Here is a 22,805-nt window from a genome sequence, read left to right on the forward strand (position 1 = left end):
CCTTGCAGCACTTCTGCCACTTGCAGCATGTCCACACCTGAAAATGCTGGTTTTAATAGGGGGTTTAATTAGTGTAGTGGACGAGTAATGTTCCCAGCCTCCCGGAGGGGCCCCCTTAGGATGTGGCATAATGTTTCCCTTCTCCAAGTATGAGTTTTGCCTTCACAGCTGATAGATAAGAGAGCCGGCGTCGACATGACGTGCTCTAATCAATGGCCACGCTGAGTCCTTGACAGAGAAACAGTTTGTACCCAGTGGTAATTATTTGTTCCCTGCCTCTCTTTGAGATCCTGCTGCTTTCAGCGCGATAAGCAAGTGAAATATAGCTGGCTTTTCAACTGCCCTGAACGTCAAAGACGTGGAACGCAGAGAGAGCTGCGAGTGGAGAAGCAGCTCGGGGGCACTGACCTGGCCAGGCTCTGCTTGCACGTTCCTGGGGTGACAGAAAGGGCACAGCGGAGAATTGGGTGCAATTCTGGCCTTTTAGGGGATGGGATGAAGCCAGGCACTGCTGGATTAAAAACTCTTTTATTAGAAATCCATCTGCAAAAGGATTTGCAGCTCCGTGGAGCCACCTCTTCACCTTCCTTCTCATCGACTATATGACTTGAATTTTGAAGGCTTCCCACACCTCCAAGCCACCCGTGCGGCTCTGCTCTGAGCCCTCTGCAGTCCAGCAGCAGCCTCCCCTGCAAGAGGAAGGTCAGTGTCGGGACAAGGGAGTTTGGAGACCCCCAATATCTTAGACTCCCTAAGCTAGATCGAGTCTGCTAAGACTAAAAAGGCTCATGACCTTCTGGCAGAGGGCAGTAGGTCTCATGCCCCATGCCCACATCCCATCCAGATGCCTTCTTGCCTCGTGACTTCCCTGTGTATTTGGGAGCTGGAAYCTGCAGAGCCCTGAGCTCCTGCTTGGACTGAAACCCAACCACACTGAGCACAAGAGGTGGAAAGACCAGCTTGCACAAGCAGCCCAGCTTTGGCTGCTGCCTTGCTCCATGCAAGGGGTTGAGAGCCTGGAGGTGGCACCTGGAGCTGGTCTGGCAGCAGCAGCCCAGGAGGTGACCGGGGGACCCAGCTGGCACAGAGCGCTGGCATCGGGAGGTGGTGCTTGATGACTCCCCAGTGTCGCAGCCAGCCTGGGGACAGGCGCTTTTTGCCAGCTGGTGGCCTCCCATGGGATTCAACACGTGTGGCCTCAGCCCAGGTCTCCAAAATGGGCCTGTCAGCAAGTCCCTCTGAGGCTACTATCTCCAGGAGCAATCACTGGTGCCAGCTTGCCCATTCAAGTGATGCTTTTCCTGTATAAATGGCATTAGCAAAATGCCACCAGCACGTGGGCACAAGCTGCCTGCTTGCCCAGGCTAAGAGAAGAGCAGGAGTAGGAGCTTTGAGAAACTCTTTCTCTTTTTGCTGCAGCAAAACTGGGTCATTTTGACGAGGCTCCTGTGATGCTCCRGGTGGTTCATACAAGTGGGGCGGCCACAACTGCAACATGGAGCTGGCCCAACTTGGGTGGGCGCCCGAAGAGCAGAAGCAACGGGCTGAGCTCCATCACGGAGCAGACGGGGACCTGACTGAGGACGTYGGGTGACACCAGGCACATGGGGAGGGTGGACAAAGAGATGCAGGAGTCGAGGGGTGACGGCAGGCCCCGGCTCATCTGGGCTACCATCACCCGGCCAAGGCACTGGGGCACAGCAGAAATGACACAGCTCGGCCATTTCCACAAGAGCAGCTTTAATATCAGTCGTGAGAATGAGGAGAAAGCACAGAAGAAATGAATGGAAGAAAATAAAAAAAAAAAAGGGGAAAAAAAGAAAAATAAYGAAAACCAACGGCTCCGTGCCCACCCTGTTGGAGAAGGGCTGTCCAAGCTGCGGGGTGGATGGATCCCCATGGTGCCCCACCTTGGGGGCACCCGGCTGAGCTTAGGAGGCATCACAGACGGACACGACAGCTAAGAACGGAAGAAGAATCCGAGAGCTGCGACTTTGTTTGTTTCTTTATTCTATAATTCAGCCTACGACGTTAGTAATGGTGATTTCAGGGGATGGCTGGGCCCGCGAGTTCCTTCTCGGTAGTGAAAATCAGAGACTGTAAAGAGGAACAGAGCTTATAAAGACAGATAGGAATATAGATTGCCATAAAAAGAGTTGGCATGCAAGTGCTTTATACATTTGGCAGTATATGAAATGGTGAGTTTCATTTTTTTATTTCCTTTTTTTCTTTTTTTTCCCCCCGTTTTGGTGGGTTTTCGTTTTGCACAGTTCGCAAAATGAGCCGCTGCCTTCGCGTTTCGAAGACAACCCCCCTCCCCAACAGGAAAGGGCAACGTGAGTCAAGTCCAAGGCGCCTCTCCGGTTTTGGCAGAGTATATATCATATATATATATAAATATATATATATTTATTTTGTTTTTTTAAATGCATAGCGGTTTTCTTCTTTTTTTTWAATTTTATTGATTTTTTAAATTTTTTAATTCCCCCGTTGCAAACCTGAGCTCGGTCCCCGCTTCCCCGTGCGGGTTCCCTTCCGCAGGCGGCGGCGCGGCGGGGCTGGCGGCCGCTGTCAGCAGGCGATCTCCTCCAGCGTCCCCAGGGGCACGTTCACAGTGTGGCTGATGGTTTCCGAGTGGTTTGGCAGCGGCTCGCACGTGCTCTGCGGGGGCGAGAGCGGCCGGCGGCGGTGAGYGCCGAGCCCCCCGCCGCCGCCCCCGGGCAGCCGCGCCGCTCCGCCGCTCCTTACCACGTTCTCGTCATGGCTCCCCTCCTCTTCCTCCTTGCCCAGGAGGTCTAACAATTTCTCCTTGATCAGCTGCAAGAGAGGAAGGTTTGGTGAAAGGGGGCAGGAACGGCCGGGCGCCCTTCCCGGTCAATGGGGCTGTCGGCAAGGCATGGAGCAGGGCAATCCCACAGGGCTCCACCTCTCCACACAAACATAATAATAATAGTAATAAGAACAACCCACTCCCTCATATTTTATATATATTTTTAATATATATATTATTTTTTAATTTTTAATAGCTTTGGGGGGTATATTGCAATTTTTTGATTGCAATAATTTAATAGCTTTGGGGGTATATTGCAAAAAAAGTCAGCTGCCTGAGCAGTGTTTCCTTCAAAGCCATGTTACTTGCTCGGCAGCTGCCGCTGCCAAAAAACATATTTCATTTTCAAGGGAAATCCTGGAAACACTGGAAAGCAGCAGATTTTTTTGCAGACGTTCTCCTGGGGGGAAAAACACCAAAAAGAAGCAAGCTGAAAACTTAAACGACGGGGTCAGTTGCTAGGACAGCAATATTGACACTGGTAAGGAGGTGGAAATGTTTGCCGGGGATACAGGACTGGCCATGGGCCAGCAGCCCTGGAATGCAATTTGGCACCAAACGAAGTCTATTTTAAGGGAATTAGGGAAAAAAAAAAACATGTCTAGGATCAAGTTGAAAGTGGGAATCYGGGTGTCCTTGCAGATGCCCTCTGCCTTGTGCACGGCTGGATGAAGTCTTTCCAAGGAGAATAGCTCCTAGGACAGCCCAAAAAGAAGAAGGGGAAAAAAAAATCCCAGAAGCCCCAAAAGGGAAAAAACCACAAGGCACTGGAAAAGCTATTTGCCAAGTTCTGTAAGCAGATGTCAAACAGCAGACAGGGGCAAAAAATAAACCAAACTTGKAGAGATGATTTCTTCTTCGTGTCTTACGGAAGAACCCCAAGAAATCCCAGAACAGACGATTTTAATGAAATATTGCATGCATGCAGACCAAGCTATAAACCCAAGAACAGGTTTTGTTTGCACTCCAGAGCCGTTATTAGCTTTATGCTCGCAATTTTCAATATCTTTTATTGCCGAATAATGCTACTGAGTCTTAATAGCTGCCCAGAAGGGACTGCGGYGGCGGGCGGCCGCCTTGCAGCGCAGGAGAGTCCTCCCGACTCCGGCGGCGTAAGAGGTTTTCGAGATGCTCCAGTGAGTTCATCGCCASGAGTCCTGCTGCACCCACCCAGTTTAACTGCTTGGACACGCACGGATGCAACTGCTAGGGGCTAACCCTGAGGACAGCACAGAAAAATGGTTTATTGAAAGTACTAAAATGGTTTTGTTCAGCAAGTAGAGCACGTGGCAATGCATTGGACCGGCATAACCGCACGGGGCGGCGGAGATGGATTTTGCTGGCGATGGGGAAAGGGAATTTTCTCCCTGCATCCCTCTGCAAAACGAGGCCTTTCTCACATCTTCAGTGCACGGTAACACATCAGAGAGCAAAGAAATGTGGGAATTGGCCTCGCTGGAAGGGATTTGAGCTGCAAGGCAGCCAGACAGAGCAGGCAGCCTCTTGGGAAAAAGGGCTTGGGACAGGTGGAATGAGATGCTCTTACCTCATATATATAATCAAAGAGCTCTAGTATAGTGAGGATACTAGCACCGATGAATAGTCCCATCTGGCCTCCAATGTCACCTAGGAAAGGGAGAACGCAATGAAAACAGAGCCTGGAAAAGCTGACCACATATTTCTCGTATTTCACTTGAAAGGTGAGAGATGTCACCTCAGTCTCTCCTTACCAAGTAAGGCTGCCACTTCATAGGCTTTCTTCTGCTCAATCGTCTCATAGTTGAGTGCTTCAAAAAATATGTCCAGCACAAGAATATTCTCTCTGTAGAAACAGGACAACAGCTTTCGGACAGGGAAAATTGGGACTTGTTGGCCTTTTTACTCCTCTCCCTGTCTTGTCTGCTCTCTCTGTGGTGACCTCAGCAACCCACCAGCATTTGGGTCTCCTGGAGACCAAGGCCAGAAGACACCATTAGGAGCCTGGCAGCCACCACCTTAGCACAAGCTGGAGAACTTAATCCCCAGAATCTCTGCCCAGATGTTCCCCCTGAGCACTGGGTCTTGCTTTCTAGATACCAGCAAATACCCGAAGGATTCCCAGTGTGGAATTACTGCTGCTAAGGCCAGTGACACCTTCGAGACACCTTCCCTCCCATACAGCAAAGAAGACCTGTATTCTGCACCACTCACGAGATATATTTTTCTGACTTGTTGAACTTCTTCTCCAGGTACTTGGCTGATGTCTTGCTGGGGATCTTGACCATGGAGAGCTCTTTGTTGTACCTGGTTAGGTTACAGGGTGTCCTGCAGATACAGTAATTGCTGTCCTTTTCAGCAAGCAAACCTAGAGAGGGTAACAGAGGGAGATCTCAGGGAGCTGCTCAGATGCACTGGAGCTGGAAGCTGCTGCTGTCCAGAGAAGGGCTAAGCTGCCAGACTGCAGAAGCTACGAGCTGCAGAAGACCCAGTCCCAGGCTGTTCGTCTCTATCTTTACAGCATGGCTGTTTTTACCAGTTTGGAGAAAGCCTTTGCTGGTAGCTGGGCTGTTACCAGCAGGGGCTGGGGGAAAGGCTGTGACTGTAGATGTGACCCATGCTGTTAGTGCCACCCTTTTGTCATGGCTCTGATTCCGCTAGGTGCCCTAAACCCAATCCCAGGACAGGTCTATCCCACCCAAGCCYAGGGTCTCTGCAAAACCCACCCCGGGGTTGCAGTGGGGACCCCTCCTAGTACTCACCAAGGGCTGGCTCTGCGCACTCCTTATACTGCTCCGGAGTACAGAAAGGAGCATCCCCTGCACAGAAAGGGAATATCCATCAGTGGGACCAGCCACCAGGTCACCGCAAGGGACCATCTCTGCAGTCACCTACACAAAGCAGATCCCTGTCAAAGCTGGTYCTGGAGGTCCATTAGGGACGTGCAGCACTAGGTTAATCCCGCTGCTCCTCCCTGCCTCAGACCCACATCCTTCTACCTGGTGCAGGATACTTTGGATGCGATTCGAGAGCACTTTGCTAAGGTTATTAAGTCCCTCTTTACAGGACGGAGTTATTCYCAGCTCCTTATATCCCTAATCCCTCCTTGCTGTTCCCTGTGGGATCTGTGGGGCTCCAGGTCAGTGTTGCTGCAGGAATCCAGCCCCGTGAGTGCAGGCAGAGCCCCGGGGCTCAGCCTTCTGCTGCCGAAAAGCATCAGGGCTCTTCCTGTCCAGCTGGCTGCCATCCTGCCCTGGAGGCAACCCAAGTGCCTTTCATGGGAAAATCATGCTGAAATCGCTACGCTTGCAAGCTCCCCACATGCACCCTTAATCAGGAGCAAGTGCAATTTATTCCACATCTGTCTCAACCTACTCTGGACCTGGGTTTAACCACCTCTGAGCAGGTACTCGTTGCCTGCCACAAAGCCAGACGTGAGGTTGCTAATAGAGAAAAATTACTCTGATAGAAACCCCCCAGAGCAGCCAGCCAGCCGCTAATGCCACCGTCCGGGCTGACCGCTGCCCTCCTCGYGCACTGACCTGGCATGTGAACCATTTTGCAGTTGCAGTTCTCCACGATATACCGGGTCTCGCAGTCGATCCTGCAAGCTGTGATGCTGTAAACGGGAAAGAAGTCTAAGCCCATCTCCGACGAGCGGCATTCACCCCACGGCGGAGGCAGGTAGGTCAGCTGCAAGAGAGGCGAGAGCAGCGCGTTAGGGGACCCCAGGGACGGGTCGGTGTGGGCGCTGAGGAACCTCTGCCCCTTYGGGTCTTCCTTGTGCCCTGGCATCCTTGGAATCCCATCAGTTAGATCCTGCCCCTGCTTGTTCCGATCTCCGGTCCGAAAGCACCGGTGACATGAAGTGAGCAGATAGGGTGACAGGGTGAGCAAAACCAGCACATTCCTTTCACTGCCACTTTGGCCAGGGGGAATGAATGCACCTGATTTAAACCTTCAGGGAGTCAGGAGGTGAAGGGAAAGGACCARGGATGGGTTGGCACAGAGAGGTGCCATGGTGGGAGCAGGTCTGCAGAGCAGGAGCTCCCTGAAGGGTCTGAGGAGGGAGAAGATTCATTCTTGGCCCTTTCCTGGCTCAGGAGCAGCCGCCAGCGCAGCAATTTGAGCTGCTAGAGGTTACCAGCCCTCCTGGCATCCGATGAGGATGAAGCTCTACTTTGCTCCCCGGTACTTGCACACGGAGAAGTCCTGGCTCATAACCTGGTGTGTTCAGTGCTAATGCAATGCAAGCCCTTCTGCTGCTATTACCACTTTATTTAACACCTTGGAGCGCAAACACAAAGATGAGAAAAGCAAAACTGCGACGATCAACCACAGAAGCCACCTCATTCAGAGCCCAAAATATCCTGGAAGAAAAACAGTCACCTTCTGGTCCCCCAGCCAAAAGATACCTTGCTTCCCTTCCGTCTGCAGCCTGGCAGCCTTTCACATTTCTTTTTATCTTTGTTAAATGCTCTGCAATACTCTTGTGCTAGAGAGCAGAAAATAGCACTGTGTCTCATTCCCCAACCCCTCCTCCTCCGTGTTTTAGAGCCACGTCCAATTCGCCGTGCTTTGCTCCAAACACGGCACGATTCTTGATGGCAAAGCAGGTTGGCGGAACAAAAACATCCCTTTAAAAATGTGGCAACATTAACCTCACTCTAAAAGAAATACATAAACATATGGTGACGGACTGCGAGCCTGGGACCTGATGGCGAGGCTCTGCGGTGCCTGGGTCTCTTTGGGAGCTGTGTGGAAAGGGCAGGAGGGAAGAGCTAACCCCAAAGTGAAGGCCTGTTGAGTGAATAACCACTCCAYGAAAACTTCAGGCTTGGACCTGCTGGAATTTTGACAAAAATCCAGTGCCAGGAGCTACATGGAGARCTCTGCTTTAGGTTTCTGGCATGAGTATCTCCCCAAGGGTAAGTACTCATGGGTCTTCAAAGCATCCGTTGAAGACCACAGTGTCTTCAAAGCACCCTGTGTAGAGATGCTCACCTTGTGCACCAGTTTGCAAGGCCAGACCATTGGGCAAACTCCCTTTAGCTTTCACTTGTGAATCACTTGGGAGCTAGGAACCCTTGGGAGCCTTGCTGCTTCCCCTCGTTTGCTTGCTGCAACTGCCAGTAACAGGCTGGTTCCTCCGGGCTTCTTTCCCCAAAAGGCTGATGCAGSTTTTACAGGAGTGGTTGGTGCGGGTTGCTCGCTGCTGGAGAGGTGCATCACAAGCCGACTTCACCACCTAAACGCCTTAAGCCTTTCGAAATGCTCCAGAGSCTTCCAGGAGCCTTCTTTAGAAGTGCAGTGGTGGCAAACCCAAGCCAATTGCTACCACGTAGGGTCTCCTGCAGGGTCCACATCTGGTCTCAGCCACTCTTTTGCAGCTCTTGCATTCTCGCTGGTCTCCTTGGGGAAAGGACTTTGAGGAGCGACCCACTGCGAGCACATGGACCAGGATGGTCCATCCTCTAGATGAGCCACACACCCTCACCATGATGAAAAGCCAGGTCAAAGTCTCTCCTTGCAAAAGCCCCAGGACACACCAAGGCTCAGCTCCTGCATACTTCAACATGATGGGGGCGGCTCTCAATGCAGTGAGGAACCCACCCTTGGTTCTCCAACTTTCACCAGCATCTTGAAAAGCAGAAAATAGCCAATTCTGGGCCAGCATAAGTGCAAAGAAATAGCATCCTGCACTTGCCTGTATGGATCTGCCCGTGCTCCTGTTCTGATCTAGCATCTCCCTTGGGTGCCATGTGCTGTTCCCCAAGAGCTGCAAACTCTGACGTGTGGATCAGGGAACTCCTGAAATCTGTGACTGCTCCATCCCTATGCTCCGTGGACACCATGAGAAACGCAGGCGATATCCCCGGCATATGCAGGGCTGCAGATGGTGATGGAAGGATCCCATCTGCAGCAAAACAGCCGCGAGATTAAAAAGAAAGAAAAAATAAAACAATTCCCGGCCATCTCCACATCCTCCAAGGAGCAGGGCCAGCGCTAGATGGGATGGTTTGGGGGAATTTAGCAAAAAAGCACCTTTGAATGAGAGCATCGGGTGCATTTCTGCAGCAATGGCAAAACACCGTTTGCAGGGGATCTCTTCTCATTTGCTCGGCACTTGCAACAGAACAGAGCACCAGCTGCCATCGTTTAGTCATCCACAGCGGAGAGAGGGGCCCATATGTTTGCACATTGTGTGATAAAGGGGAGAATAAATCATCGCCATCTCCGATGGGATGAGCCCTCTTCCCAGCACAACCCCKGTTGCAATGCCCGTTTTCCTGGCATCCCGAGCACATGGCACGTGCAAGCACAGGCAGCCTGGTCTCCTTCATGCTCTTGCCTTCTCCRTCACTGTCTGGGTTGCTCATATTTAGGAGCAGGAAAAAGCTCTTCATGCACTGAACACCCATGGAGATGTTCTTGCTCTGCAGTCTCTGGGCTCTTGTTTTGGAGAAAAGCACCTTGCATCTGGTGGAGATGGCTTTGCAAGGAGGCTTCAGGAGCGCTCAAAATACTGCTTTTCCAAAGGAATTTTGCCCTGTGAAGCTCCTGGCTATGAAGCAGAGCCCGCTGAGGTAAGGAGCCTGAGCAACAGTGTRGGGAGCTGCACGGAGGTGCTGGGAATCCAGGTGCTTCTCTGCCCATCATTTTTTTCAGTAGAAATGCTGCTACACGCATAGTCTGCAAGTTTTATGGGCAAATCTGTTTTTTCTTTTCTCTTGCAGGCAAGATCGGACCGACAAATCCTTCGGTGCTGAACTTGGCTAGACTGGGCCTCCCTTGAGCAAGTCGACGAGCTCTTCTCTCTCCAAGGGGCTCATCAAGGTCTGTCACCTGCAGCCTCCGTTGCAATCACGGCTTCAAAGACCTGTTGCTTCTCCTGTGCTGTGTCATTTGTAATCACAAGAGTCTGCAATCAAATTCCTCGCTGCTCGGCCACCACGCTTGGCCACGGGTCCTCTCTGGAGGACAGCGGGACAATGCACATCCCTGGAGGAGACGGGGAGACGCATTTCATCTCCTACCCGGATAATTCGGATAAAGGCTGGGAAAAGTGGGTTGYGGCATCCCCAGAGTGGCAGTACCAGGAGATCTCCCGCCCTATTAAGCAATATTGCTCTGTCTTCGAACCTGTTGCTTAATTGAAACCTCTTAAAGTTTTATTGYCAAACTGGCAGAAATTGCCAATTTAGCATTTTAGTGCGCTTCTCATCTTCTCTAACGTGCAGGGAGCACCTGAGATGGGGAAAAGGAGCGGATACAAGAGGAAAATCCCTGCAGACAGCGGCAAGAAGCTGCCACTGGAGAGAAGTGGCTACGTCCCCACGGGTGGGACCAACTGGAGGCATCAATTAGCAGCTCTAATGAAGCAGGGAAGGGAATTAATTAGCAGCAACCGCATCTGGTCTTATTCCCATACTGACGGTAGGGATGGGGGTGAAAGGCTAGATTCGCCAGACACAGCAGGGGGTAGCAACTGAGCTAGACATAAAGCAAGGACCTGGGACCCAGGCACAAATAAACAGCCTGCAGCCCAAAGCTGCTTTCTTGAAGCTATCGCCGTCACGTTGAGACAAGTCTGGCTGATTCCACACCTATTTTTTTGAAGCTGAGCAGGAAAAAGTGCTTATAATTAATAGACAGGCTCCTCTGGGCTGAGGGTAGGGAAAAGACCTTGTTTTTAGCTGAAGATTTCTAGCCTGCTCTGGACAGAGGATCATTTCATTTGCGTTTAATGGTGATATAAAGCCCCTGGTTTAGGCCCCAGGTAAATGGCTTGGTGCTGGACTCGGTGCTCTCAGGGATGTTCAGAGTTTCTGCAGTTTCACCTCAGCTCATTGCAGGCACAGCATGTCCCGATCCCAGTCCTGGAGATTTAGTATTTGCTAATGAATAAATCAGATACCTGCATCCCAAACAGGTTCTGGAGGCTGGGGATGAAGTGCCCAACACGGTGGCAATGGGTCCTCTCTGCTCTGCGCGTGGGCACACATTTCTTGGTCCTCCAAGCCTCCGCTGGCTTTTCAATTAGAATAYGGTAAAAGGACAATTTTTTAGGCCAGGTTGGCTCTAGCAAACAGGCATGGACTACAAACTAACTATGACTGGCCGGTTTCCAAGAGGTGGGATAATTCTGAACAATTAAATTATTGTTTCTCTTATTTCCCTAACGAGTTGGTTTAGGTGGGTATTCCCAYGCTTCTCTTGGGAAATGCAGCCCTTTGTGTGTAATTGTATGGTAGGGGAGGGCAGAGAAAGACCCAAGAGCTGTTAAAGTCCAGCTGAACATTACCCTTGACCTTAACCCTCTCCCCAGTGGTCAGCTGGGGTTTAACTTAGCTCCACTGGTTGACCCTGGGGCAGAGGATTCAGCTCAGCACAGGTCTCCTGCACCCATGGGCAACCTCTTGGGCACTACGGCTTTCTTGCTGGCAACATGCCCCTTGGAAAACACACAGCAACGTGTGGTCAATCACCCTTCCAAGCATGAAGCCTCTCCCTGACAGCAGTGGTCCAGCATGGAGCTGAGATGGCTGAATCACTGCCCGGGGCACCAGGGATGAGCTTCACCTCCACCTTTGCTGGAGGCAGAGAGATCCCAGCCCACGAGGCCATGCAGGAAACAAATATCCTCCCATCTCAATCTCAGCTCTTATGGCCATCCAGGAAGTTCCACCTGGGCAGTGAGGTGGCCTCAATGCATCTCCCTGCGCAAGGATGGGCTCGAGGAGCTCGAGCCCCTGCAAGGCTGGGACTGGCAGGCAGATGATGTGTCAAGGAGAGAGCAGCTGCTTTGAACTTCAGCAGCTGTTGCCTCGGCCCCCAAAGAGTCTTCTGCCTTCCCTGTTACGAAGGTGTTACGCTCAAAAGGAGTGCTCTGCGCTCCGAGAAAGCTGCTCATTTTCTGTAATCCAACGGACTTCCCACGTGATAGAGACTGACAACAGAAAAACCTTTCCTGGCTGAAACTGAGATGCTTCCACCTGGCGCTCGCCTACGAGGAGCCCACACCGTTCGATATCTCCTGAACGGTTATGCATGTATGCATCCTCATCGAAAACAGAGGCTCTGCATCCAAACTCACGGAAATACAGCTTCTTCAGGTGCATTTTGGTACCAGAGTCCATGAAGTGACCACGGCTTCAAGACACATTTGGTGGTGAATTGCTCTTCCAAGCCAAAATACAACTACCGCAGCTCTGATTCCCCATAGAGATTTAATCAGAGCAAATCCTCAAACAGCTCCTGTTATTTCTTGAATTTGATTCATGTCTCGTTTAAGGGTGAAGCAGAAGCATGGAGGAAAATAAGGCACAACAAGGCAGGAAGGCTATAAATGCCAGCACTGGGACTAAGTTGAGAAAGGGATTTATTCTGCTGGCTGTTTTTCTAGACTCCTAAAAAGTATTTGGGTCTAACTATGCTATGTCTCATCACATCCATTTCTGCTGATGTGTAGCTGTTGGGATGACAAGAGAGCGTTGTACGAGGAGAAATGAGCTTCCTACTGGTGGGAGTAAATAACAAGAGTATTTCTGTGTTACCAGAAAGAATTCGAGCTGATTTACCTAATGAAATGCTCTCCTCGGAACTCTTTACGGGATCCTTTTGAATGGAAGCCTCTTCTTGTGAGGCACTGGAAGGGACTGCCACAGCTTTTACTGGAGCAATGAAAAAGCATGCCAAGCAAGCACGCCAGGGCTGAACACCCTTCTCTCCTCAAAGCTATGGTGATGCAAGACCTGTCCTTGCCCAAACCAAGCCAGTCAACTGGAGAACCTATTGGAAGCAAAAGGTGTCTGAGAAACAAGAAAAGCTGTAATCATCAAACTCTTCTCAAGGGACTTCCTTCCAGAGAAGCGGCCTAACATATGAACCTATTAGAGGGCTTAAGTTAGGAAGATGAAATCAGGTAACTTACCCTTTGCTCTTGGGTGGCTACAAAGGTCTGGAAACCAGGGGCCACACCGAAGCCAAGCTCTTGGACGAATGGTGGCTCAGACTGGCTGTGGATCTGAACTTTGACTCCAGCCTCGAACGTCGTCTCCTCTGGAAGAAGAAGGCAGCAGGTTAGGTAAGCAGGAGAAGGACGAAAGGGCCGCCACAGGACGAGGCCGTTCACGTTACAGCTGGCTGTGGGCAGGATCATATTTGACTGCAAGGTCATTTTTTTCCCTTCTCCCCCCATATCCTGTGGAGATGAACTTTCTAAGAAACTAGGTATCAAGCCAGCCTGTCACTCAAGTACAGCAAAGATCTTTAAGTCATCAAGTATGGCAGAAGGGAAGGCAAGAAAGAGCTGACTAATTTAAAAGAAACATACATTCAACAATTGACCCTCTATTTCTCAACCAGGTGAGATGAAAAATTACCTAACAGATTTGGGTCTGTGTCAAAAAGACCACTGGTCTCCTCCTCTAAGCCTGAAAGTAAACTCATCTGTTGATGCCACGGACGCGCCACRTAACGTAATCACATATTTGCTCCTCATCTGGACCACAGGACTTTTGGTATCCAGACGAGGCCACGATTACTGACCAGCAGGATTGTTATCGTCTGTGGTCTCACGTAGCTGCTGGAGCGTGTGCAGGGATCTCCTCTGAATCCCACCTGGCTGCAKCGTTAGCACAGAGAGGGATTCGTGTGGCCTTCAACCTGCTCTTCCCATGCTACATTTGTGTGAGCAGGAGCAGATCAGAGCCGGCTGAATTCCTGTGTGGACGGGGCATTTCAAGCAAAGTCTCCCAAAGCATTGGCGTTGACCAAGACCATCCTTGGAGAAAACAGGCAGGCTCTGCTTCTGCTCAAGATTCAAGAGTGTCAACCTCAATCATGCCTCAGCATCCTCCTGGCACCGCGAGGAACAGGACAGCACTGCGAGGACTCTCCAGAGCCCACCACAATAAAAACTTTGCGTGTCTTTGCCTTGCTCAGCAGTAGTTTGGCTCCTCTCCTTCCAGGAGATGGCAGAAAGACGTGAACATGCCATCTCCCGCTGTCTGTTCAAGATCAGCATTGCCCTATCTCATTTGAGCTCCTCATTGTTTCTCCATYGAGGGTCACCTTCCTGCCAACAGTTCTCCCACGCTGCCCCCCAAAATATTTCAATGCTAGAGAGCTTCCTCGTGCAACTTTTGGAAATGAAGAGCCTCCACGAGCTCTGTGTCCTCATCCAACCTTATGGGTGCCCAGAGTAGGTGGGACCTCCTACCAGCTCTCCAATGTCAAGCCCTAGGCTGTTGTTTCCACGTAACACCCACTTGCACCAACGCTAAACAGCTCAAGAGCTCTGCCTGGTGTTGACCCCCTTCCAACACTTCCACGGAGCTACCATATGCTTCCTTCTGTAATTACACGCTTCAGCAGAAAGCCTGCATTTTGTCTAACTTGTTGGAAAAAAGGAACTGTTTTGTTGAAGCATTTTTAGGCCCAAATTCTTCTGCCTATTGCTGCATTTCACACTGTACTTCCTCAGGTCTATCCACCTCTGAGCTAAATCCATGTATTTCCCACCAAGTGCTTGGCATATCTGGGCATTTTTGTGTGTACATCATTGTAYATTCAGCATCACGATTTGCAAATATCTGCAGGGGACTTAAAAGGGACAGGGCTTGGGATCTGAAACAGAAAGCCCTGGCATGTAACTGTGAGTAATCAAGGACGGGGAGGCGAACGGATTTGCCACACTGCAGCAAAGAAGCCCAAACCTCTGCTTTTAGGAAATAAAGTTATTAATTTTCATAATCAACAATACCAAGAAGAAGAAAATAGGCAGCATCTTCAGAAATGCAGCCAAAAGCCAAAAATCTTCCATTGCTCCTGCAGCGAGAATTGCATGAGAACTGAAAACTGTAAGTACAAAGCTGTCTTTGAAAAACCGCTGCTTCTAAGATTTATTTTGCTATAACTAATTTGCATTTGGATGGTAAGAAATGAAACTCGCAACTACAAAACCCTTTGACACGACATGCCTGGGCTGCTCCTCCTTTACTGTATCCTAAATGCTTTCAAGCTCCACATTGGCAACCGAGAAGCATTAGTGTATCTTAAATATTTGTTTTCTAAGTGACAGATTAAGCTTTCACAGATGTTTCTTCAAGCTTGGGTTTKTKTTTTTTTTTTTTTTTGCAATCATCAATTAAAAGGTAAAAAACCTCCCTGAAAATACTGAAACCTGGGAACTGCAGGCTCAGGAGCCAGAAAATCTTCCAAAATCAAATCTATTATGGTTTCGGGTTGGTGTCGCGTGGTTTTTAAACTCATTTCATCATTTTGGGAAGCCTAGCCCCAGACCATCTTTCGGTGCTTTTCAATTCATTCCTCATTGTGACCCAGGCTGGGGATGGAGGGAAAACTCCCGCTGCCTGCCTTTTTAAAATACATTAACATACATTACCATGAGCACGACGGTGTTTCTGCACAACTCGCGAGCTGCTCTTTTTATCTGTGGGCTTACAGCGGCATTAATTAAATTGGGGATTAATTCAGCCGGTGCCTCAAGTTGCTTGCAGAGCTTGTAGCAAATCGCACAATTTTGTTTCGTGTCCTCATGGCTTTAGCAGCCTCGCTAGGGAACCCCAGTAAAATTCCCGCTGCCGGCACGCTTGGCGCAGGCTGYGCAGCTTAGCCCCAGGACCATGCAAGGAGCCAAAATGACAATAAGAAACSCGTCCCAAGCTGTCCAGCCTGATTCACTTGGCCTTGCCAATGAACATCTGAAGCTCTGCTGGGCACTTATGTATCGGGAGGCCAAGATATTCATAGCCCAAGTCGAACAGTTCAATGTGAACTGAATATCACAGAATGTTCCAGGTTGGAAGGGACCTCTGGAGATCATCTAGTCCWACCTTCCTGCTCCTGCAGGGACACCCAGAGCACGGGCCACAGGGCGGCATCTAGATGGGTTTTGGAGACCTCCAGAGAAGGAGACTCCACAGCCTCCCTGGACAGCCTATTCCAGGGCCCTGGGACTTTCATAGTGAAGAAGTTCCTCCTCCATGAAGATGGAACTGCTGGGTTTCAACTTATACCCATTTCCTCTTGTCTTGTCACTGGCCACCAATGAGAAGAGCTTGGCCCCTTCCTCCCTACATTCTCCCTTCATGAACTCATACATGTTAATCAGAAATATATGGTATTTTTYCTGCTGGTACTCATCATGAGCGTATTCGAAGGTGGCCTGAAGATTTACTTTGGGCAATAAGCTTTCTCCTGGGCTCTGCAGAAGCAAGGGTTGAGTCGGGCGTCTTGCTTTCTCCTCCCGTGCGTTGAGCTCAGCATCCTCTGAGCACGTTGGGCTCACTGCACAGGTGGGGCAGCCTGGATCTGCAGCCAGCGCCTCTGATGTGCCTTGGACTCAGGACAGCCTGAGCCCCTGCTCGGACCAGATGATGTTCAGAAATCCTGGACAAAGACGCACTCCTTTTACATTCTTCCTAGTCAGAAATTCAGAAATTTAGAGATTAGGGGGAAAAAAAAAAAAAAAGGAAATCTCCATGGAAACATAACTATAGGAAAGTCATAGCAGCAGAGCCCAACAGGAAAAAAAAATGTAAGAGAACTGCAACTAGTTTTACTACAGTTCAACCAGTTCCACTCTCATGTGCGCGCTCTCGTTTCTGTGCAAGTGCCGTATTTTGCTTTAGTTGAAGTTGCTTGGTAACAGAATTAAACGGAGCTGAAATAAGAGTATTCACAGCAGGGTTCATGCTGGTTTGATAACATCGGTTTGACAGACAAATGAGTCAACACAACTTCCCCACAGAAAAAAAAAAACCCAAAAAAAACCTATCTAAAAATTTGTCCTGTTTTTTTTTTCTGCTCCAGGCTTTGCTGTGGCTGCTGTCTGGGTAGAATTCATGGAAGACTTATTTCTGCTAGAACAAAAATTAAATGGCCTAACACCAGTTTTAGCAGCTGCTGAGAAAACCCACGATGCTTCCGTGGATGCTGCAAGTGCCGGACGTCCAGCRGGGCTGCTGAGGTTTGCACAGAGTGAGGGTCAGTAACGGCGTGTGGGCAGAAGAGAAGCTGGATGGGGATGAGTTATGCTGGGAAAACTCTAGAGAGCCAAAGACTACCAAGGAAGAGARGAAAATCTAACCAGCTGCTTCCTGGGCAGGATTCCTCACATTTAGGCTGGGGCTTACAGAACAGAAAGCCTAGACTTGGATGGAGATGGAGACCAGAGGTGAAGGTGGGAAGAAGCCAAGAAGAACTTGGCTTATGTTCCCTCTCCAAGMCCAGCTCTCAAGGGCTCACTCTTTGGAGGGGTCAAATTCCATCTCCATGGGTGCTCATGTGGTCACCCAGTTCCCACTTGCTGGATCCAGCACCTGGGGTCTATCTGCCCTGACTCCTTGAACCTCAACTGTGAGGTAGGACCAACACYGGGCAACGACCAGCACCAGCGACCCATGGAGTCTCAGTTTCAGGTCTGCCAGCAAACCTTGCTTCGATGAACATGGAGAGCATTTCAAGAGCTGCACGGAAGCCAAGCCCATCACAGCAAGCAGCAGGTACTTGGTGCTTGAAGACCCTCTTTGGCAAAAACAAAGCCAACCGCTCCATATCTGAAAGAGCTACTGGCATTAGAAGCTTCCTGCTTGCGTTAAAGGCAAGAGAGATAGCAGCCTTTGCTACACACATCGAGTACGTCTGAGTTTTTTCCCCCCTGCTTTTTGAGAGTACAAGAATACTTTCAAAGAACTCCTCTTGTGTCTGAAGGGTGCAGACAACCTGGATCTCAAGGCGGTGACAGAAGCATTGAGGGTTGCTTACCAGGCTCGATTGCTTTGACAAGGAGGAGGAAGAGCTTCTGTGCTCTAGAGCAGTGTCACCACAAAATGACACTTCTTGTTTGTTGTTTTCTCTTGCCTTCAACGAGAAACAGGGAAGGGATTTTTTTTCCACCAAGAGCTCATGCGAAACAAGAAAAAATAATAAGCAAGGAAGAAGAAAGCAGGGAAGAGTCTTTGCCAGGTGGCCCCCCAAAAAAGCAAGAGTCTGAAGGTGAGATGTGTGCACAAGTGCAGAATTAAGYGAGGGTGGCACGAGAGGGCCCTGGTGGCTTGTGTCCCCCCTCTCCTCCCAGCAGTCCCCAAGCCCCAAAACTGCCATTGCAACCCCAAAGCTGCCATTGCAACCCCAGAACAGCAGCGTGCTTCACCACCTTCAAAAACCATGGGGAATTTCCAGTTTAAAGTTCAACTAAGAGCTCCCACGGGATATCAACTGCAGGACGTGAACCAGGACATAAGTGAAAATTCCCGCTCCAAACTGCTTTCCTACTGCAGACACACTCCTTGACTACCCGCTAACCATTTCTCGGGCACCTTTTACTCCATTAGCGAGCACTGGCCCTGTAAGCGGTCTCAGCTCTCACCCTACCCCAAGGCAAGTCCCGGCCTCACATTTCACTCCGCTTCACCCCTTGCGAGCTCCCCGAAATGCTCCATTACCCACCGAGGAACAGCAGGGGTTGCAGCCAACGACCCGGAGCGTCGCGGCTATTTTTAGGTAAGCACATTGCAGCTGCATACTAAGTCGGAGGGGCCATATGTCTCCCCATGCATTATTAAAAGCCTGTTACGCAAGCGGCAGGGCACACGGACGCGGCGGGGCTCCCCGGGCAGAGACGGGTGCCCCCGGACCCGCATCCAGYGGCGGGTATTTCGGCTCCTCGCTTGTCTCCTGTTTGCAAGCTTGAGCGAAGGAGCGAAACACCTCACCCACTTAATTCCGGCATTGCAGGATATAAGAATAATGATGTAGGAAGTAAGAATAGTGTCTATATATAGAAGTACATATATAGAAAGGAGGAATAATAGGAAATAAGAAGAGACCCAGTTTAAAGGCACCGGAGGAGCGTCTCGTGCAGCCGCACTGCTCCTCCRCGCGCCAGGATGCTCCTTGCCACAAAAACACCTTGCAATATTCAACAGCACAAGACCTGCTGCTGGTTTCTGTGCCTGGAGGAGCCAGATGGAAGCAGCTCCCCGRGGGCCGCCGCTCCGGCGGCAGATGGACAGGCTGCCCGTCACGCCCGTGTCCGGGCTATTCGCCACGACCCGCCGGGGACTGCCGGGCACGGAGCTTTGTCCTGCCACGGCGCTGCCCCTTGGGGCAGAGCATCCTCGGCATCGACCCGACCTCCGTGTCCAGCCCACAGGACCGATAACCTCTGGCAAGGCSCTTTTCCCCTGTCGCCAGCTCGGGGAAACGCTGCTCGAACCCGAAGGGAGGGATCTCCACCAGGCGCAAGGACTCAGCTGCCAGCTCCCACCGCTGGGACCTCCTTTCCCAGAGGGGAATTTCTTCTTRGGAGGCAAATCTCCAAATCGATGCACTGGGAGTTAGTGGAAAACTGAAATTAAAATGCAAGTAAATAGAAATGCTGCTGGTGCCTGGATATTCCCAGGCAGCTGAAAGTTTTTCCTGGACTCCAATGCATGCGCATCTATGGTTAAAGCTAGGTCATTTGCACCGCTGATAAATGCCAGCGTTTTGGGCAATGCAATTTTCAAGCACTTCGGTTTATGCAGCAGCTAAGCAAGCCCTTGACTGGAAAAGGATGCACATTAGGCACGGTTTAGGATTGCACAGTGTTGCGAGAGACTTAGCCTGTCTCTCAGAGCAGAAAACAGCTCAAGCAAACAAATATTTTCATCACATCAGTGGGGGAAATGCTACCTGTGCTCCTGGATTAGCTGGCGATTTCCAAGTGTTGTCCATTACAGACCAAGCAAAGCTCAAAATCATTAGGTGACTTATGGAGGCGAAGATTCAAACCTTGGTCCCACATATAAAGAAACTTCAGCAAATGAGATCTGGGGCATTTGGGGGTGCATGAGGGTTTTGCTCTTCTAACCGGCCATTATTACCACAATGAAGTTCATCTCCAAGTTTGGGCACCATTGATGGATGTTTCCTTAAAAAAAATATTGCCTTAATAATTCCTGCAGCCAAGTGGGCTTGGGAGCTCAAAGAGAAGAAAAATTAAAGTCCGTGGGCCTGGGGAGCAATTTGCTCCTTTTTTTATTATATCTTTTGCCAAGGCCCACCCAGCCACCAGCCCTCTCCTGTGCTGCCAGAGAGGGTGGACCAAGCTGTCCCAACACTGCATATAGACGATGCGATATATAAAAATATTCACATTGTGACACCCCCGGCAAGGTCAGCGCCACACAGACGGATCATGTACGGCAGCAGGCAGTCTAATATTTTCTCTGATAAAAATAACCTGTGAAAATTATGTCTAGCAGGGCTCTGCAGTGGAAGGATGGCAGGCTCCAGTGCTGCGATGGCTTTTGCCAGAGGGGACGGAGAGAAAAGAATCCRTCAGAGCTAACCTGGAGATTTAACCGGACACGGGTGAAGGCCGAGGTTGCTTCAGGGGTTCCGTGTGTTGAGGGGACGTCCACACAAGTGACGGGGCCGGCGGTGAAGCCGAGCACCTGGATGGAGCCAAGCCAGGGTGAGAGCTGCCAGGAGCCTCCAAGGATGGGGTGGATTGTGCAGGGCTGTGGAGGGCTCCGCTTCCCAAATTTTAGCCGTTTTGGAGTTAACCATCTAATCTCTGCAGGTTACCAGTGAGTGTCCCATGGGGAGAGAGGGGATCCTTCATCCCTTCCCTCAGAGGGATGACCGGCTCTCTGGGATGGGGAGCGGTGGGTGAGATGACTCCACTCCCCATGTCTGAGACTCTGGGAAAAGAGCCAGCTAAAGCTCCTGGTTCAGACCGAGGAGGGCACCTCGCTGGTGCAGAAGGATGGAGATAAAAGTCATCAGAGGTGGGGAGCAGGTAGGGCTGCGCTAAGTCACAACAGCTTCCATCAACTCTGATGAGACAAGGAGTTCACAGGAACGAACAGGCACTTGMCAGCACTTGCCACAGTCACAAAGAAGGCAGAGGACTCTGGTGATGAGGGGCCGGCACTTCTATTATCTCTGTGCCCAACGTGTGTCCTTCCTCCCCTTCTGCACCCTCCTTTTCCACCAAAAGAACAAAATACACTTGTCAGAGACCTGGCCATGGAGCAGACTCAGGGTTAGGAAGAGAGGTTTAAGAAAAGGCAACTCTCACAATTCCCGAATGCCAGCTGGTCCCCAAAGACCTGCTCCACCCCAACGCTTAACACACAACAAACCCAACTCCGAGCCGAGACTGAACAGGAAAGCGGAGCCAGCCCCTTTGGCCACGAGCCCACCAGAACTGTTGGTGCCCAGCGTGAGCAACAGAAACATCACCCTACCCTTGCAGGACCTCTGCAACCAGGCTGGGAGGAGCTCCTGCATCCCCCGACGCCTCCGGGGAGCCGAGGAGCTCCCGGCGCTTCCRCGGTGGCACCATCCAGGGTCGGGCAAGGGAGAGGGAAGGCGCCCGGGTGCCATGGAAACCTCCGCCAGGTTTTGTCTCCGGCAACAATCTCATCTTTCATGCGGCGACAGCGCTGGGCGGGCGCTGCTCCCGCACCATCCCCGGCTGCTCTCCGCACGGGACAGGGCAGGGACCAAACGCAGAGCCCCGGATCTCTGCTCCGCTCCTGGCCAAATCCACAGCCCAGCTCCCACGGCTCCGGCAGAGCTGTGCCGGGGAGCCAGGAATGCCAACGCTCCCGCTTTGCCGAGGTTGCGGCTTTCATTAGCTCAGCCCTGATTTCTACCTCCGTAATAACGCTTAATTATTGGTTTTACTGGTGCAATATTTATGAAAGCCCATGTAACTTCCATGCAAATAAAGCAGAGAGGCCATTACCGCAGTTATAGAAATAAATATCCATACTGAAGGGCATTACGCCGAGACACGGAACATAAACTGTTCCTGGCTCCTGGGACAAGAGTATAACCAATTTCTGTAGAGCGGTAAAATTTGTGTCAATTTTTCCCAGGGGAACACAATCAGATACAAGCTTGGAGCACAAGAAATTCCTAGATTAGGCTATCTATGAAATAAACCTTTTCYTTTTTTGCCATTTGTCAATAGCAGCAGAATTGGCTCCAACATGTGTTGCGCTGCACAGCTGAAGACGCTGCTGTTTTAACTTTATCCTTGGATTAGAGTACACTGAAATTTTAATACTGTAGGAGATTCCAGGAATACTAAACCAGGGATGAAAAGAACATCCCACAGTGGAACAAAAAGCTGGCRTGGGCAAAAAAGTTCTAAAAAATGACTGGGATCAAACATGGATGAAATGCTCCTTCTAGGAGCTTCTGACAATGTTTGACCCAGCTACTTATTTACTCGTCCTTGCAAGTCCCATGGTGGTGAACTYGTGTTCTGACCCAAAGGAGACCACATTGCAAGGAAAGATGAARCTGGCTCAAGGTCCTTTTCCCCCAGGCTCTTGGGCAAACACTTTGGTGTCCTTGGCCTCTCCCCATGAGAAGCAAGACATCCACCTCCACCTGCTAGGTCACATTTGGGATCTAGACAGGACTGTTCATTACTGCTCCTGGATTTATGCTCCCATATATATGTATTTTGAAAGGCAAGTTTGGGCAACAGTGAAAAAGTCCAACTTAGTCCTTACCACATTTTGCAGCTCAGCAATGACTTCAAGACACTCAAGAGTAGAGCTGGAGGTTCTCCACCTGCATACTCCACAGACAGGCCAACGTGGCATTGGTCCCCATGGGACATCTGCAAAGGCGCTGCCCAGCCTAAATGCCAACGATTTCTGCCCACTCCCAAGCTGCAGTGAATCCACAACCCCAACCATCTGCTGGCAAATTGCTCCTAATGCTCAGCCTCAGCTTCCTCCTCCCCACTGTGGCACCTGCGCTCCTGCCCAACGCGGGCGGTCGCTTCCCTTCCCTGCTCTTCATGCTCCGCAAAATATTTGAGTAACGTTATGTTGTGTATTTTGTCACTTAGCCAACACCACAGATGGCATTCCTCTCTCTAATCTTCATAAGCTTCCCCTTACACAGTAGTAGGGGACGTAATAAGAACAACAAAAATAATGCAAATAATAAAACAAAA

The 22,805-nt window shown here is 50.5% G+C and overlaps 1 protein-coding gene across 1 annotated transcript in view; it reads right to left on the minus strand.

Annotated features, from left to right (window-relative positions):
* Positions 1-2,447: 2,447 nt before the first annotated feature.
* LOC112960233 (acid-sensing ion channel 2) overlaps positions 2,448-22,805 on the minus strand; it is a 294,430-nt gene continuing 274,072 nt past the window's right edge. The window contains exons 3-10 of the mRNA XM_026054443.1: positions 12,741-12,868; positions 6,349-6,499; positions 5,569-5,625; positions 5,021-5,174; positions 4,561-4,652; positions 4,377-4,456; positions 2,749-2,817; positions 2,448-2,661 (exon numbers count right to left, since the gene is read on the minus strand). Of these exons, the coding sequence (XP_025910228.1) occupies positions 2,572-2,661; positions 2,749-2,817; positions 4,377-4,456; positions 4,561-4,652; positions 5,021-5,174; positions 5,569-5,625; positions 6,349-6,499; positions 12,741-12,868 (821 nt within the window). The 3' untranslated portion in view covers positions 2,448-2,571. The remainder of the gene's footprint in view (positions 2,662-2,748; positions 2,818-4,376; positions 4,457-4,560; positions 4,653-5,020; positions 5,175-5,568; positions 5,626-6,348; positions 6,500-12,740; positions 12,869-22,805) is intronic.

Source organism: Nothoprocta perdicaria, unplaced genomic scaffold (assembly GCF_003342845.1).
Source record: "Nothoprocta perdicaria isolate Ctin4 unplaced genomic scaffold, notPer1 scaffold_121, whole genome shotgun sequence".
NCBI classification, from domain to species: domain Eukaryota; kingdom Metazoa; phylum Chordata; class Aves; order Tinamiformes; family Tinamidae; genus Nothoprocta; species Nothoprocta perdicaria.